General features: G+C 39.0%; 2 protein-coding genes across 6 annotated transcripts in view; both read right to left on the minus strand.

Moving 5' to 3' along the window:
- Positions 1-5,863, minus strand: part of LOC149105572 (uncharacterized) — a 12,761-nt gene extending 6,898 nt beyond the window's left edge. Inside the window, exons 1-3 of the mRNA XM_089270669.1 lie at positions 4,760-5,863; positions 1,956-2,276; positions 1-135 (exon numbers count right to left, since the gene is read on the minus strand). The exon at positions 1-135 is cut by the window's left edge and continues 186 nt beyond it. Of these exons, the coding sequence (XP_089126795.1) occupies positions 1-135; positions 1,956-2,276; positions 4,760-4,988 (685 nt within the window). The 5' untranslated portion in view covers positions 4,989-5,863. The remainder of the gene's footprint in view (positions 136-1,955; positions 2,277-4,759) is intronic.
- Positions 2,210-15,794, minus strand: LOC110055470 (uncharacterized). 5 transcript variants are annotated; one of them, XM_089270678.1, is made up of 6 exons: positions 15,328-15,793; positions 10,862-11,575; positions 9,493-9,765; positions 9,171-9,250; positions 7,413-8,084; positions 2,210-2,276 (listed from the first exon to the last, which is right to left on the minus strand). In XM_089270678.1, the coding sequence occupies exons 2-5, from the start codon at positions 11,271-11,273 to the stop codon at positions 7,434-7,436; spliced, it is 1,416 nt and encodes a 471-aa protein (XP_089126804.1). In that variant the 5' UTR covers positions 11,274-11,575; positions 15,328-15,793; the 3' UTR covers positions 2,210-2,276; positions 7,413-7,433. The 5 variants fall into 5 exon arrangements, with proteins under 5 accessions (XP_089126804.1, XP_089126806.1, XP_089126805.1 ...); XM_089270680.1 differs by lacking the exon at positions 2,210-2,276 and adding an exon at positions 14,077-14,113 and having other exon boundaries at positions 6,017-8,084; positions 15,328-15,794; XM_089270679.1 differs by lacking the exon at positions 2,210-2,276 and adding an exon at positions 14,073-14,113 and having other exon boundaries at positions 6,017-8,084.
- Between the last annotated feature and the right edge of the window lie 834 nt (positions 15,795-16,628).

A 16,628-nucleotide genomic window follows, 5' to 3' on the forward strand; every position in this document is an offset into this window, starting at 1 on the left:
TGGCCGAGCAGTAAAATATAGCGGTCTGGTTGTCAGTGACTGTTTGAGTGACAGGTGATACAGTGACATCTGGAGTTGAAATGGATTCGCCGGGTTCCCCCTTCAATCCCGTCAACCCCCGCGGACCAGCCACGCCTGTTGATATAAATAAAATGTTAAAACAAATCAAGCACTGAGCGTGTAATTACTTCGATACCGGATGTAAAAGCCACTGGCTCCATACTGCCTAGCTGTGATCGTCAATGTCATTATGTAAGGGTTATTTTGAGGCAACGAGGGGATATTGGATTTATTAACCGAGGACGTAGCGCGAGGTAAATAAATCACATATCCACGAGAGGCCTCAAAATAACCGGCTTATTTTTGACATGGGCGAGGTATCAACGGCGACATGTTTTTGTTCGTTGTTTTGACACACGGACACTGACGGAAAACAAATAGTTTTCCTTGCATACACTTGACAATAGAACAATGGTTGCGAAAAAAACGCAGTGGGGTTTACCCATTGTAAAACAGCATAATAGACATTTTATTTTTTTGCTTTTGGTTTATCGACCAAAACAACCATATGCATTCTAAAGAAGCTTTACAATACATTAAAGATTAGGAAAATAGCTTTGGGAATTGGACATTGTTGAATAGAACTGACAGCTTAACAATTACTTCAGTTTTTCACAGCTGTTCTGCAAAGATGGCAGAATTGAAATGAGTGACTCTGAAGAAGAAGTTTTCCTTACACAAAGTGGCGACAGAAGGGTTGTTCAGCTTTGACCACTCGAACGAGCATCAAGAAGTTTCAATCGGCAGCGTTGAAAAAGAGACTACAGCAAACAAGAAGAAAGCGTCGAAGAGGGATATCATAGTCGTGGATGACAAAGACCTCAGTGCTGGCCAGGAACAGTGAGAGAATCCCAAAAAACACTAAAAAGGTAAACTTCTAGTGTTTGAATGTCTGGAATAAGTGGGCGTGAAATGGAAGGCATGTGGGTGTGTGCGAGGGGAATATTACTGTAATATTCACCTAGGGGATTATCAACTTTAATAATCCCCTAGGGGGTTATTAAAATATCAGCCCCGCACTCCCCTGTTACAATCAAAGCCACCACCAGCTTTTCAGACAGCTGTTAGTTAGCAGGGTTTATTTAATATAATTGTTAGCCTCGAAGAACAAAGGAAAACGAGCCATGTAAAGAAAAAGTCATATAATTCTACGATAACTGAAAAATTTCTCATGCGCTCAATAGGTAATTTGTGACTGCAATGGGAGAAGAGACACATACATGACGCCATCACGCGCAGACTTGAATTGAATATATTTCCAAACTTTTATTTTTTAGTGCAATTTCATGTGTAGATCCACAGCTACTCTGACAATGTTGCGTCACAATTTGTCATCATAAAGGACAGAGATATAAAACAAGCCAATTTGGTTTAAATATTCGCATTTTCTTGGGATATGTGCATGTATGAAGTTAGAGTGTATCATTCTCTCCATAGAACATAGTAATCACCACATAACAAGGACAAATTAACAGAACTCACAATATAGACGGCTTACGATAGCATCAACTGAATGTAAGGTAAAGCTATGGCACTAGAGTCACAAATTTACAGCTTGAGTAAGATGCACAACCCCTCAAGCATGTAGTGCTTAAACGATAATCGTGTTTTAAATAAAGGATTTTTTACTTATCTGCAGGTAACTTCTGTTCTCATTTAATTCTGGCTTTCCGCGCTAATACATTAGTTTACAATCATTGCGCGAAGACTTCTAATTGTGAGCACAATGTCCGTAGCTACATCAGTTTAACATTTACTTTAATATTATTTTATCTTGACTCATTAACCACGCCGCATCAATTACGGGGACAACGATCTTCCTATAATTTCAGGTGAGAGTTATAGTTTTGGAATTTCGCGTTTCAAAATAGATTTGTAGTACACGTCTTTCTCACCTTTATCGCCTTTTTCTCCTTTTGGTCCTTGATTTCCCATGATACCTTGCTTGCCGTGTCTACCTGGTAAACCCATGATGCCTTGCACTCCCTTTTTACCCTTGGCACCTTGCACCCCTCGTCTTCCTCGAGAACCTTTGCCTCCTTTCTTACCAGGAGGGCCTGGGACGCACACTTTCTCCAATGGCTGACACAGTGATGCTGGTTTGAGTTTATTGAACCGTTTGGCGATTTCATTACGGACATCTTCTATGCTGAGAGATTTGTTACTGACTGAGATCAAGCTGCGGCGAACTTTGGTGTTCGTTGTCTTTTCGGAATCTGTAAGAAACAGGACATGAAAATAATAGGCTACGTGCAGACCTCTATGATTCCTTTTAGGGAAATAGTCGACGAATGCCAGTTGGCTTGTTTGACTCTTTTGATTTCAGACATTACGTATGAAACCCGTGGCGGTATGCCAAATATTTCACTCCTTTTACCCAGCTAAAAATAAATGGATATCTATACATCGTGACTTATTTAGAGCCTTTGAACGTCGCTCTATTGTGTTAAATAACGAAAATAAAAGTCACGGTGCATGCATGAAGAACAAATTTCCGTTGTTTTACTATCAGTGATACACGACGATGGATCAGTTTAATTTCAGTTTTGTCTGATCAGTAAGTACCGTATAGTAAACACACTTTCCGTAATTTGATCAGTCACGTATATCAACATGGAATCTCTCTTCTGCTGAAAATAGATCACAACGAAGAAGAAATTCAGTTCAAAGACATCTCGCTGTATTAAGCACATACAGTTTTTTTTTTTTTTTTTTTTACTCGAGGTAATTAGCGATCTTAACCTCGGACAAGTATAATTTGTTTCAGAATACGCGACAGCATAATTTCAAGTGTCTAAATGTACTATCCCTTTTCCCCCGAATGAAGATTAAGAGACATCTAAATGGTTCTGCCACTACTATATAATATAAAAAATAAAACTGACAATCAAAAAAACAAGGACTTTTACTAACTCTGGTATTTCCATTTCTTTTTTGTGGTCTGTTGTCTGCAGTGATTCGGTCTCGACGCGGCTTTCGACTTTCGAAATTCGCAGTTCGTTCATCTCTGTTTTCCTGTTTATCGATTCCATTCTCAAAACCAGCCCAACAATCAACAACAACGAAATAAAGGATAGAAACGAAGAACCTTTGTGGAGAACTTCGCCACATTTGGAGGAAGTCTTCTTGTTTGGTTCCATGATCGGTTCTAATTAACAAACAGTTGTCTGAACAACAGGAAGAAGTTCGACTGTCGTGTAAACTGAACGTTTGATTTCCTTTTAGCAGCAGTTTCGTGTTCCTGTATACGGGATATGCCCGGCAAGACATTCAACTGTAAAGCGAAACCGTTGTTAATTGATCTGTCATCGTTTGGAAGAAACTTTAATCTTTCTCTGAGTGTCAAGAATATCTCCCGGCATGAATGTAACTTTACTTAATTTGATAATCAGTGCCCGAGGGGAAGTATTCTGAGAATCCTGTAAGGATCATTGTGAAAAAGAAAAAATACTGAGACTTCTTCGTTTATTACATCACTGTAAACCTCTGACGGAGGTTGATTGAAGGTATAGGTGGGTGGAAAGCCACACTACAATTATATTCTTATCTCTTAGAGCTAGAATTGTCTTCTAATTTAGTGGATAGGGAATGTATGTTTCTTTGTGTGAAAAGAAAGCGGAGAGAGGCCTATTTGGAAGTTTTGTCATCACGGATTGTATACTATGGATGATGTGTTTGGAAAGTTTCTAGAATAACCAGCCTCGTTATTTTGTAGGCGGATTTAGTCTTCAACGTCAACAGACACTTCAGTTATACTCTGTTAGTTAAGTCGTGATATTTTCCTTTTAGGGCAATTTCGAAAAAAGACAAAACATCTCAATTTGAGCTGTGTCGACCCCTGCCATCTCTCATAAACAAGATTGTATATCAACAAACCTACAAGTCTAGCTAGGGACAATCCCATTGCCCTGATATTAAAACCCATTTCTTCTACCAAAACAAAAATGTATGTTTTGACATCACATACATCCTGACTTGAAATAAATAACATCGGTATATGTCAGGAAAGCACGGCATCAAATAACGAAGACAGAAGTGAGAAACCGTCGTCTATTTTCGTCTATTTTTGGTTTCAGCATCACCCGATCAGTAAGGTTATAAACACGCTTCATGTAACTCGTGTTCAGTCATGTATATCTTAGACTATTCCTTTCATTCACGCGCAAGAAATGCACAAGAAGTTCTTACGCCACAAGAACACGCAAACAAGCATAAGAAATGTAAATGTGGTGTTTTTGCGGTTTGCCTGCAGGAAAGTTTGGAAACAGGAAGTTGAATGTTTAAGCGCAAGAAGGCGCAAGAAGTTACGAGTCTTACTGTAAGCCGCAAGAAACGCAAAATGTCAGTCGAGTCCAGACGCGTAAAGTTTTTTTTTTATACCTCTGTGAGTGCAGTGACTACGTTACTGTAAATGAATGTCGTGATGATTTTAACGTTTCGTTTTCACCAAAACTCGTCCATGATTATCGAGACATGCGCTTACACTTAGTGTTTGCAGCCAGGAACCATGGCTAGATATGAAAACGGTCTCTGACTTCTTGGGTAACTACTGTCGCCGGCTTTTTCGCTCGTGACAAAATGTAGTAGCAGCGGCTGTGAAATGCACATGCATGCGTGCAGTTACTAAACTTCAGTCCCCAATAGAATCTTGTAGTACATATATATATATAGCGATGGCAAAGTGTCATCTTGTACTTACTCTCTCGTGTTTCCATTTCGTTTTTGTGGTCTGTTGTCTGCGGCGATTCGGTCTCGACGCGGCTTTCGACCTTCGAAATTCGCAGTTCGTTCATCTCTGTTTTCCTGTTTATCGATTCCATTCTCAAAACCAGCGCAACAATCAACAACAACGAAGTAAAGGACAGAAACGAAGAACCTTTGTGGAGAACGTTGCCACATTTGGAGGAAGTTTTCTTGTTTGGTTCCATGATCGGCTCTAATTAACAAACAGTTGTCTGAACAAGCTCGACTGTCGTGTAAACCGAACGTTTGATTTCCTTTTAGCAGCAGTTTCGTCTTCCTGTATACGGAATATGCCAAGACATAACTGATCTATCATCGCTTGGAAAAAAACTTTGACCCCTTAGTGCCAACTGAAAGATGACAACTTCGTTGTTTTAGTCCTGGCATGAATATCATGCACGTGTAATTTTGTATTCTTAAAGGACGGATGAGGATATCCTGAGAGCATGGTAGGGGTCATTCCAAAAGATGCTTAGTCCTTTTCGTTGGTAACACTGTATAGCAACTGTAGTAATAAAACTCTTGGCGAAGGTGGATGTGAGAAGTTCCCCCTCCTTGTCCTAGTCTTGTCTGAAAATTGAGATGTTACTCAGTGCCCGAAATGTAACAAATTTTTACAAAAGTGAATAGCCATGTGATGTTTCTTTTCATGTATGGATTATTGACCGTGTGAAGTCAAGATGACTGGATGTTGGCCAAGTGCTTATTATTCGCGTGTTTATGGACCGAGACGGAGAACGAGTCCAATATCCAGCCTGCTTGGTCAATATGGCATAAAGAACACTAGTTATCCCAAATGGGCAAGATACCTTTATCTATCACGGAGTATAGTATTTGGTTCATCTTGCACGCACGCAGCGCTTGACAGCATAATAATAATTAAGCTTTGACTCCGCACAGCTAGACTTTTTGGGATACAGTGCAGTTTATGTGACTAAATTTTGAGACTTTCGTTTAAATCAGTGTATGATTTCGTCGAAGAGGCCAATAAATAGCAAACACCATATAATTACTTTAAAGAAACTTGGAATGAAATGACAATGTTATTCCCTGCTCTGCTCTGCTCATTCGATGCTCATCTCGTCTAGTGCCCCAAATATTACACAATGCGCCGAGACATTAAAGGGGTAGTGGGGGGGGGGGGGGGGGGGTATAACCTTACTTTACTTTCCCAGGCTATTTCACTACAATTTCACTATTAACTACTACTAAGTCCAGAGTCCACCAATCCATTTATTTGTTTCTGTGAATGAAAGTTACTGGCAAGTCAAGAGCAAAGTTTGCACATTGTCCTGACAACAACTTTTTTTCTTAACAGCTTTTAATTTAGTTGAGAGTGAAAGACAGACAGCACAGCAAGTCAAGTTGAACCTCTCCCACCTTGGAAGCGCTTTCTATTTTCTCCAGGATATTTAATTTCCTTTTAGTTTCACCGATTTCTTTCAGTTTGAACGGTAAACAAAATTGTTTAATTAAGGGGTTTATTTCACCAGAGGATAACTTCCCTGGCCTTGACCGAAAACAGATGTAATAAATATTTAAGACTTCCTGTCAGCTATTTTCAGTTCAACATTCTGACACTGCCCATAGTAAACTCGATAACCAAACAGTTGTCAACCAATGCAAAATTTCGCTCTGTTTGTTATAATGGCTAGCCCTGGACATGAGTAAAAACTGGAGAAAAAGAAAAGGCGATCGTTTGGCACAGTACCAAATTCAAAATATGATACAGTTGCTACCAAGACGCGGTTCAGTTTAACAAAAGAGTAGAAAGACGAGTCACAAATTGTCAGGAAGTTCTATAAATTAAATTGCTGTCGGTCTTTTTCAGCTATAAATTATCTAATTATACATGTATGAGGAATTCGAAAGAATATGAGCCTTTCCGTGACACGGTAGACTAAATGGGTATTGTACTGGGCGGGAAATTCGTCCGATATTTTTCATCAGTGCATGTTCGACGGGTTCTCAATCACCTCTGGATGGGGGTGTGTAAAAGGAAACTTTGGATCTCACTTATTTATTACCCTTTTAATATTGTGTGACTTTTTAATTGTTCATTCATTTTAGGTGATATTCATTAACAATAGTTCACTTTATTTTGGCAAATTGAATTCCCTTTAGGCTTCCATTTCCTCATACTTAAGTGCAACATATGCATAATTCATGCTGCTTTGGCTGCTAAATGAAATCCTTCCTGACAGAGGACGACAGGAATTAAGTTTAGCCAGTTATAATGAAACTAGATTTGTCCAAAAAACGGTCAGTGTATATCACCCTCGCTTTCTGAGTCACAGTCAAAAATGCTTTCAACGAGAACTGGAGTGAAATTTGGAATGACAACTGTACAAAGAAATTGAATATCAGCTTAACTAACGAGACCAATTTTTGCCGCCTTTGTTTTCATTTCTCAGTACTCGGGAAGTTTTGGCAGTAACACACACGTGTACCACACAGGATGGTCGACCAATTGCTCGAAAAAAAAAAAATTATTATTTATCTATCATGGGGGGGAAATGCTGCTTTGTTGCGCTGTCCCTCTCTGTAGTGGTTCTTCAACAAGATCCATTACAATAGATATACGGTTGTAATATAAACTTTTGATGTACCTTATTTCTAATCACGGCTACTCAACGAATCCACACATTCAAAGAGTAGGACTGAGACGATGAACCTGTACCATAACCAAAGTCATATTCCGTTGAATAATAAAAGCTAGCTTCATCTGCTTCGCTTATTCCAATCCCGTGATCAGCACGGTCACAAGAACTTCCTCCTCCACCAATCATCATCACTGATCCGTCACCATATCCAATTCTAGCGTCTGAGTCACACCAGAAACCGATCTTGTTGGCGCTTTGGATGTTTCCATTGCACTCAGCCTGTTGAAACCCGTCTGTTGACTTGTACTGACCGCCATATTGAACCGTGCAGCTTCCCAGGCACTGGTCACTGGCCCAAACTTTGCCATTTCTAAAGTCGCCATAACTTGCGATTTTTGATCGGAATGTTTGTCCAGCCAAACAGTTACCTGTGGTCTGTAACAAGGGAGTGTGACTGGGGTCATCACTGCACGTGATCTTAAACTCTCTGCCGCTGACCAACCAAAAGGCGGGTGAGATCATGTCAGCGTTAACAGATGGACTGTACGTTGTTCCCATGGCAACTTGCTGGTCATACCACCAGTAACCACTGTCTTTCATCCAGTTCTTGTTGTCATTATTTGAGAATCGAGCGATAAGAGTCCATCCTTTGCCATCTGATGTCATGTCACAGTAAACCTGGAATGATATCAGAAAATGGCCCGGTTGTTATGCACTATACCTTTTTCAAGCGTTTAAAATCTGAAAGAAGAGGCGACGAATTTGGTTTTCAATTTAGCCTTTGATTTAGAGTTTGGTGTTGGTGAAATTTGGTTCTCAAAGATGCTTAGAACCCTCTTGATTTAACCATTTCTTCTTAAACTGCTTGGAAACTCCTTGAATTTTCTCTCGATTATAAATGATATCAGCAAACACACACAAGTGCATGCACGACAATTCTTTTAGTTGGTTGTGCCGCGTTTCAGTTCCTCCCAGGTGAAACAATGAGAAGTCAGGAGAAGTATGTTTGTTGCGCTTTGCATTCTAGAAGGGTCAGTTTGTTTTCCGCCCAGCAGCTGGAGGCCATGTAGTAAAATCACTTTACCTGCGAGGTACAACTGTTGGAAACATATCTGTAGGCCTGGTTGAGATAAATTTCGTTTCAATTCTGGTGTTGCGTACAAAGATATACAGCATATTGTAAGCACTGTTGGCGAAAGTTTAAAATAGGAAACATCGGGAAAGCTCATAAAATAACGCATAAATGATTCGGAATAACTAGTTCCTAAAAACACAGATTTCGTTTCTGTGAAAACCCTTCTCCACTTGCTTTGACTTCCCAGGACGCAGAGCTATATGGAAACATCGACAAAAATCCAAGGCAATCAAATCGGAAAATATATGTAGGCCTTTTCCGTTGTCCTCGCAAAATTTATATACTTTGTCAAAACAAAAGGCGCTGTTCAATTCAAGACTGATACAAACGTTGTCTTTGGAAATTCTTTAACTACTGCAGATTTAAGTAAGTTTCCTTCCTTTAACTGACTAACTAATGGCTCTTTTAAGAAATAATTTGTAATAGTAACTGTTAACCGATGAAAAAGTTTTAAAACATAATGCAAACTTGCCAAGATCACTCCTTGAAACTCTGTCAGTTTAATGTCCGTGAATTCTGCTACAGTTTTATATAGGCTGACCGGTTACGCTGGACTACAAAGTTTGGGATATCTTATATTTAATATTTCCTCTTAAATTTAATCGTAATTTGGCACTTTATTAACTTACTTTCCCATGTGTAAGTTGGTATTCTCCGTCAGGTAACTTCTGATCTGCTATCAACAGAGCCTCTTCACACGAAGGAGCAGCTGAAAAGTGGATGTAAAGTTTCAATATAGCTATGCGTTCTTTTTTTGTTTGTTTGTTTGTTTGTTTGTTTTTTCACATTGAGAGCATTTTTAAGAAAGTTTCATTCCAGTTGCACGTTGATGTTTGTATAACACATAAATTATTGCAATCGTCTGGCTTTTTTTTCTGCTTTTAGGAATAGAGAATAGCGGAACATCTTGTTGAAAACGGTTATAAGGGTACAGAATGCAGTAAACTCAACTTTTCATCGTTACAATAACACTAGTTGTTGTTTCCGCTAGTCCAAAACGGTTTTTTGCTTGGCAGATGTACTCTCCGTCACTGTTGTACTTGACCGGGTTAATTTCAAGACATCCATTTTGCTGAGAAGCCAGTGTTGTATAAGAAGACTGTTGAACACGTGACCACTGAAGCTTGAGTGGAGGAGAGCCTGTTGCTTCACAACAAAGACTTAAAGTTGATCCTTGAACTACAGACACCTGCGAGGGAGGTTTGTTGGTAATAACCGGTGGCTCTAAATAAGAAAGTAAACATTATGACAAACATTTTCTAGTTTAATTTATACCCTTGGAATGATTTTCCCGCGAACTGCCTTACCACTGAGTTTTTTTCAAGTCTCAACAGCGCGTGACGTCGTCGTCGTTGGAAGTTGTCCCGTGCAACATCATTTTAAAGCTCGAGAACAATGCAAAAAATCCTTTTTTAAAAGTCCAACATATTAATCAAGTGGAGAATAACTGAAAGAACAGATTGTGAGTTTCAAGGGCCAAGAAATTGGCTGTTTTTGCCACGAACGAAATTGCAGACTGCCCAAGTCTAAACGATATCAAAAAATATGATTACAAAGCCACTGAACTCCATCCAAGAGTAACCACAGACATACATAAGAGCGGTGAAGGACACGACCGCTTGTTATCAGACGGGTGTATTTACACAAGAATCAGGAATTCTGAAAAGACTTGGAACAGGAATGTAGGAGTAACTACAAAATAATATTTTATCTTGAGTCATTCGCAAACATTAAGACATCGAGATCTCCGCAAGGCGTCGCACTAGTTTGCCGGAGAGATAGGTAGACGACAATAGAAACGAATCGTTTGGGATAAATGACCGCAAATGTGACGAGTTTAATTGAAACTAAGGTTGCAAACAAAGATTAAAATCTCTTCAGGAAAGGTGGGGTTAGACATTTCGCCACCAGTAAAAACTAAAGTAAAATACTACATAAGATATGTTGACAGTCCGCGGGTCGGTGACCGGGGAGGTGGAGGGAAAAAGAACAAATACGTCTGAACGCAGAAAAGCAGAAAAGTTCTTCTTGCGATGATGGCAATAGTAGAAAGGGGCCACGTGTACGAGATAACCAACCTTTTGTACTTAACTTTGACACGCGCCCATTTTTCATTGGACAGGAGACTTCCATTGTTACCAGATTAGAGCACAACCCGCAAACTGATAAGAAATAGGAAATGCCTCGCGATAAAATAACATTATGCTTTCGGTTATCGGCATAATGTTTCTCTTTTCCTGTCGCCATCAAGATGAATAGAATTAAAAGCGATTTTTGATATCAATTAATTCATTAAGTCAAAGAGAAAGAGAGTAAATACCTTTTAGTCGCATTCTGCTAATGGCCTTTAAGAATCCATGAACAGTATTTGCCGTGCACATGTATGATCCAACATGAGACCTTTGTACATTGTTGATTTGCAGTGCGCCATCTTTCACAGTGGTATCTTTGAGCAAGGCACCTGCAAGCTTACTCCACGTTATCTGTTGAGATGTCTGACCGTCAACCCAGCAGTAGAATATTGCCGTAGCGTTGATAAAGACTTCCTGGGACACTGGATATATACTGATCTTTGGGTCAAAAATGCATTCTCCTTTTGGTCCCTGAGGGCCCGTATAGCCCCTGTTCCCCTTGTTCCCTTGCAAGCCAATCGAGCCCTTTTGTCCTGGACGGCCCATTGGTCCAACATCTCCTTTTATCCCAGGAATTCCACGAGGCCCCTCCTCGCCCATTTCGCCCTTAATTCCCTAAAGTCCTTGACGACCTTGCTTTCCACTTGGGCCAGGAGCTCCTACAGGACCCAAAGGTCCCCGGGGACCGGGTATCCCAGTGGCTCCTTTTTCTCCCTTGTATCCGGGATATCCGAGCACACCGGGATCCCCTGGGGGCCCCGGTGGTCCTACTTGACAAAGTGTGTCATTGCTAGCGTACGCTTGACTTAACTTCTTGTCTATTTCCTGGCGGATTTGCTGGAAAGATATTGTTGGAGGGTTTTGCTTCTGGGGCACATTTCTTTTTTTTCGTTGGCGATGTCCTGAAAGTAAAAGAACTTTCACGTTATTCTGAGCCGCGGTGATGAAAAAAGGAACAACACTTCTTTGCCGAAAACACTCATTTTTAGAGGTATTGTACCCGTGTCGCGTCATCCACGACACGCGATACGTGATGTGTGATTCGAGTTGGTGGTTCAGTGTCTACTCGTGTTATTACACAACTTTTTCGAATCTCAAAATAAACACAATAGCACTGTTTGCAGAATTCTTTGTAATTCAATATCATCTATAACAAGCTTTGTTTTCATCGATTCCGTCATCCTTTGTTCTGGGGCAGGACGCAACTGAAGAAATGATACAGAGAAGCGACATGCGAGGACCTTTGTTTATTTTGCCGCTGCATTTCGCGTTCTTTGTTTACTTTGTATTCATTTCATTATTATCAGACATTTAACGACGACAGCTTATCATGTTCATCTCGACTGATTTCAGAAGAAATAAATATACTCTCGTGTACTTCCTATCTTAGCTAGGAGCTCTCACAGTTTGAGTCTTATTAGGGTATATTAATTTTCCTCTCTGGAGTTGTCAGGAAATGACTTACTTGACGAAGGGAAAAAGATGATTCATGGGTGTACCCATCATATTTTGTATATTTTGTATGTGCTTCCTCCCCCCCCCCCCCCGCCCCCAAACCGATCTCCCCGCGCGTAACCCATAACGCATAACGCGCTCAGTTGCATATTTATAGGAGTTCACTTGAAATCGTTAACGAGTTTTTTGTTATTCGGGTTTCCGAAGGAAACGCCCGAGGTGTAAATTCGGCTCCTTTTTTTTTTTTTCTGCGTTCAGTCACAAAACGCAGTTCAACTACAGCGCATGCGTGAAGTGTACGCGCATGCGTAGAATGAACCCTAGAGAGCATGGTTAAAAGCAACGGCCGCCTTCGTGGAAAATTCCTCGCTTGATGAAAGCGAAAGAAATTCGATGGCTATTACACTCAATGTAAATACAAAGTCAAAGGTTAGAAGAGTTACAAAGAATGTTTGTAAGCTTCATACGAAGAGGGTAAGATTAAATAAAGTTACACAACATGAGAAGAAGTATTTGTTGAGTTGTTCTGTGATGGTATATCAAAGGATAATGAAATTGAAGTATAGAGCAAGTCGGTATTTATCAATGTTTTCTTGTAATAGACCCATGTGTCTTTATAAGAGTCAGACACATGTATCAAACTATTGTAAATTTCAACTGAGTTCAGATATAGAGAAAAACCCTGGTCCTACTCCAATGTATATTGACCCCAGCAAAACAATAACGGCACCATATAGCCAAGCTAATGAGTTGGTATTTGGACAAAGTTCAGGACAACAATGTGTTGCAATGAGTTTATGCTCTTTGGTTTACAATAACAAACAAGGAATCAATTCTGCTAATGATCTGGTGTCAATAATGAATGCCGGAAATCAGTTGTATTCAAGTTTGTCTCAGTTAACCAGACAATCATTTTTAATGCAGACCGAATTACCCACACTTTTAAATGTGTTCGAGACTGACTATGAACTTCAATACAGTGAAACCTACACTGGTGCTATTCATCAAGAAGCTACAATAGAAGGATATCAGTACTGTACCTCCTTAGATAGAGCCTTTCAATCACTTATATCCGAAGATTTCAACAATTTTGTCTTGACAATAGGCTGTACCGCAGTGGCTATCTATTGTAATGGCAATATGGGCTTGAAAATATTTGATTCTCATGCAAGGGATATTTATGGTAGAAGCCATCCTCAAGGTACATGTGTGCTGCTTGAAGTATCACCACTGAATAGTTTAGTACATTATTTTCAGAGTATACATAACAATGATATATTTGAGTTGAAAGGGGTTAAAATTGATAAAGTTTAAAATAATACCCTTTTGACAACTTTGCGGTCGAATACGACGACAATTTCACAGTACTATCTGTCATCCTACAAAAGAACAAGATCGAATGGAGAGACAAATCACCGCCAACATGAACATTTCCCTTGGCGACAATGATAATATATACCAATATAGGTGTACTTTTGTTTTACGTGGGTTACATTCTGTAACTGCAAAAATGTTAATCAAAATATAAACAAGAACAGATCATCCAAGAAACTGAACAAAGAACATTGAACCTCATGTTATAACTTGTGACTTGTTCCTCCGTTAGACTTATTTGTCGTTGTTTCCGGTCAATACACAGGAAAACAACACAGCATTGATACCAAATATTGAGACATTTCCATCGTTTTGTTACAGTTTTGTTATACATAATTCCCAAAATTTATGCTCTGCCAAGAGCACTCACTCTAGCTATATAATGCTGCAGTGGTTTCAGGGATTTTTCTATTAAAAACAATAATTATGAACTATTGAACAGTACTATTGCTTTAATCTACTGATTTCTGACAACTCCCCTTGGGTCAACATCTAGCAACAAACTATGACTCAACACCAATAATAGATAAAAAACTGCCTTCTCCTTGCAATTTAAGGCAAATACGTTACCTACTCAGGGTTTGTAAAAGCCTTGAAAGTCCTTGAAGATGCTTGAATTTAAAAATAAAAAAAAATCAAGGCCTTGAAAGTACTTGAATTTAAGGACTAGGGCTTGATTTTAGCAATGCTTTTCCTTAAGCAATTTTCAAGTTGAAAATTACAGTACTTTCATGGAAAAGCTGAGAAATAATATTAAATAATTATAAAATTGCTTATGCAAACCATTCCAAAAGCGGTCCCTCAATTTTCTAAAACTTGGCCTTCAAAGTAATTGAAGAGTCCTTGAATTTCAACCTTTGGCATTTGTAGGAACCTACTCCTATATGGTAATATATTATTTTGATTGTTTTCTAGTACCATAACAACATTCATTACACTTAGCAGACAAAAATAAACACAAGTAGAATTATTCATGACTGGCAATAACGAAATTGCGTGACAACAGAGACAATCGCAATATGGTAGTCCCCTAAAGATAACTCCAGATGTGCGATATTGAAAGCCCGAGTTCACGCAGCCATGCGTCTTGTTTGTTTTTGTTTTCATTTTAATCTTTTTTGTTTTGTTTTGTTTTGTTTTTTTTTTTTTGAATTGGCAAAATTTGATAGTGATGAACTATACAAATGGTAACGTTAAATCCAGTGGTTAATAGAATCAAAATTTCGATATAGTACCCTGAACCCTCCAAAGAGGGTTGCTAAATACTCAAGCCCAGTCCTCTTACCAAATGTCATTGCCAGACCTTTAAACTAGTTGAACACTTGCCAAATATTTCATACCCAGATCAAGATAAAAACATATGTCCATAATTATAATACATATATTACGACGCCAGTAAACTGAAAGACATCGCAAAAGATGTCTTTTTTTCTCTTTTTTTTTTTTTGGCTGGGTCGTAACGACGACATAAGGAAAAAGAGGATGGAAAACAAATGTTTGGTTTCAGAATTGTCGGGACTTCCTGTATCGATCGATCACGTATGTCTTCGCTTTCTTCCAGATCTGTTGAAGATGAACCGACTTAGAGAACTCTTTCTGAATAAGCAATATGATATTGTAACATACACGCGGCAGATTGAAATCATATGTTCAGACAAATATCGACTTTTTCGACTGAGAGGTTTGCCTCCCACAGATGATAGACATGTCGCTACAGTGTCTTTCAAAAAATCATGCATCCATCCAATTAACAATATCATGATTGTTCTGATAAAACTCACTCGTGTAATACAGTTCAAAATCAAAGTGCTCGACATGTACTTACTTTCTGGTGTTTTCATTTCGTTTTTGTGGTTTGTTGTCAGTGATTATCCGATCTCCATGCGGCTTTCCACTTTGGAAATTCGCAGTTCGTTCATCTCTGTTTTCCTGTTTATCGATTCCATTCTCAAAAACAGCGCAACGATCAACAACAACGAAATAAAGGACAGAAACGAAGAACCTTTGTAGAGAACGTCGCCACAATTGGAGGAAGTTTTCTTGTTTGACTTGTTTCGTTCCATGATCGGTTCCGAATTAAAGCTAATTAACAGACAGTTGTCTGAACAAGCTCGACTGTCGTGTAAACTGAACCTTTGATTTCCTTTTAGCAGCAGTTTCGTGTTCCTGTATACGGGATATGCCAAGACAGAACTGTAAAGCGAAACCGTTATCAATTGATTTGTCAACGTTTGAAAGAAACTTTAACCTTTCTCTGAGTTTCAAGAATATCTCCCGGCATGAACGTAACATTACTTAACTTGATGATCAGTGCGCGCGGGAGAGTAATCTGAGAATCTTGCAAGGGTCGTTCTGAAAAAAATACTGAGACTTCTTCGTTTACTAATACTGTTAAATTACAGTACTTTAAACTCCTGGCGTAGTTTCATTTAGGGTATAGGTGGGTGGCAGGTTTCCTTCCTTTCTTTATTAATTCTATTATGGGCCATAAATTGTAAGGGAATGCAATGCAATATCACGCGTCTGTTTGTTAATCGGTAATTATGTTCTTGTGCCATCGCACTAAATCAACAGCTAACAAGAATTAAACGTAAAGGACAGGAAAGCTAAGAAGTAACTGAAAACCTGTACCTGGCTTTAATTTATGTCTTTTATACGTTTTTTTTTTCCTTTTAAGTTTTAAGGTTTTAAAGTTTTAAAGTTTTCTTAAAAAGTTCCATGATCTACTAACTATGAATTAACAAACAGTTCAACGGTCTGAACAAGCTCGACTGTCTTGTAAATTAAACGTTTGATTTCCTTTTAGCAGCAGTTTCGTGTTCCTGTATACGGGATATGCCAAGACAGAACTGTAAAGTGAAACCGTTATCAATTGATCTGTCATCGTTTGAAAGAAACTTTAACCTTTCAAAACCAAGAATGACAAATACCCGCTGTTCTGGCATGAGTATCCTTATTATTTTTTGCTAGTATCGTGAGAATCTTGTAGGGGTGATAAAAAAAGAAACATTAAAACAAAACAGACTGAGACTTAATAATACTGTTTACATACTGTAGTAACAAAATTCGTCGCGTGGCGAAGGTGCGGGGCTTCTTTTTGTCTGTTAATTCCATAAGATGGTCAAC

Source organism: Orbicella faveolata, unplaced genomic scaffold (assembly GCF_042242905.1).
Source record: "Orbicella faveolata isolate gen_17 unplaced genomic scaffold, um_ofav_v1 contig_34, whole genome shotgun sequence".
NCBI lineage: Eukaryota > Metazoa > Cnidaria > Anthozoa > Scleractinia > Merulinidae > Orbicella > Orbicella faveolata.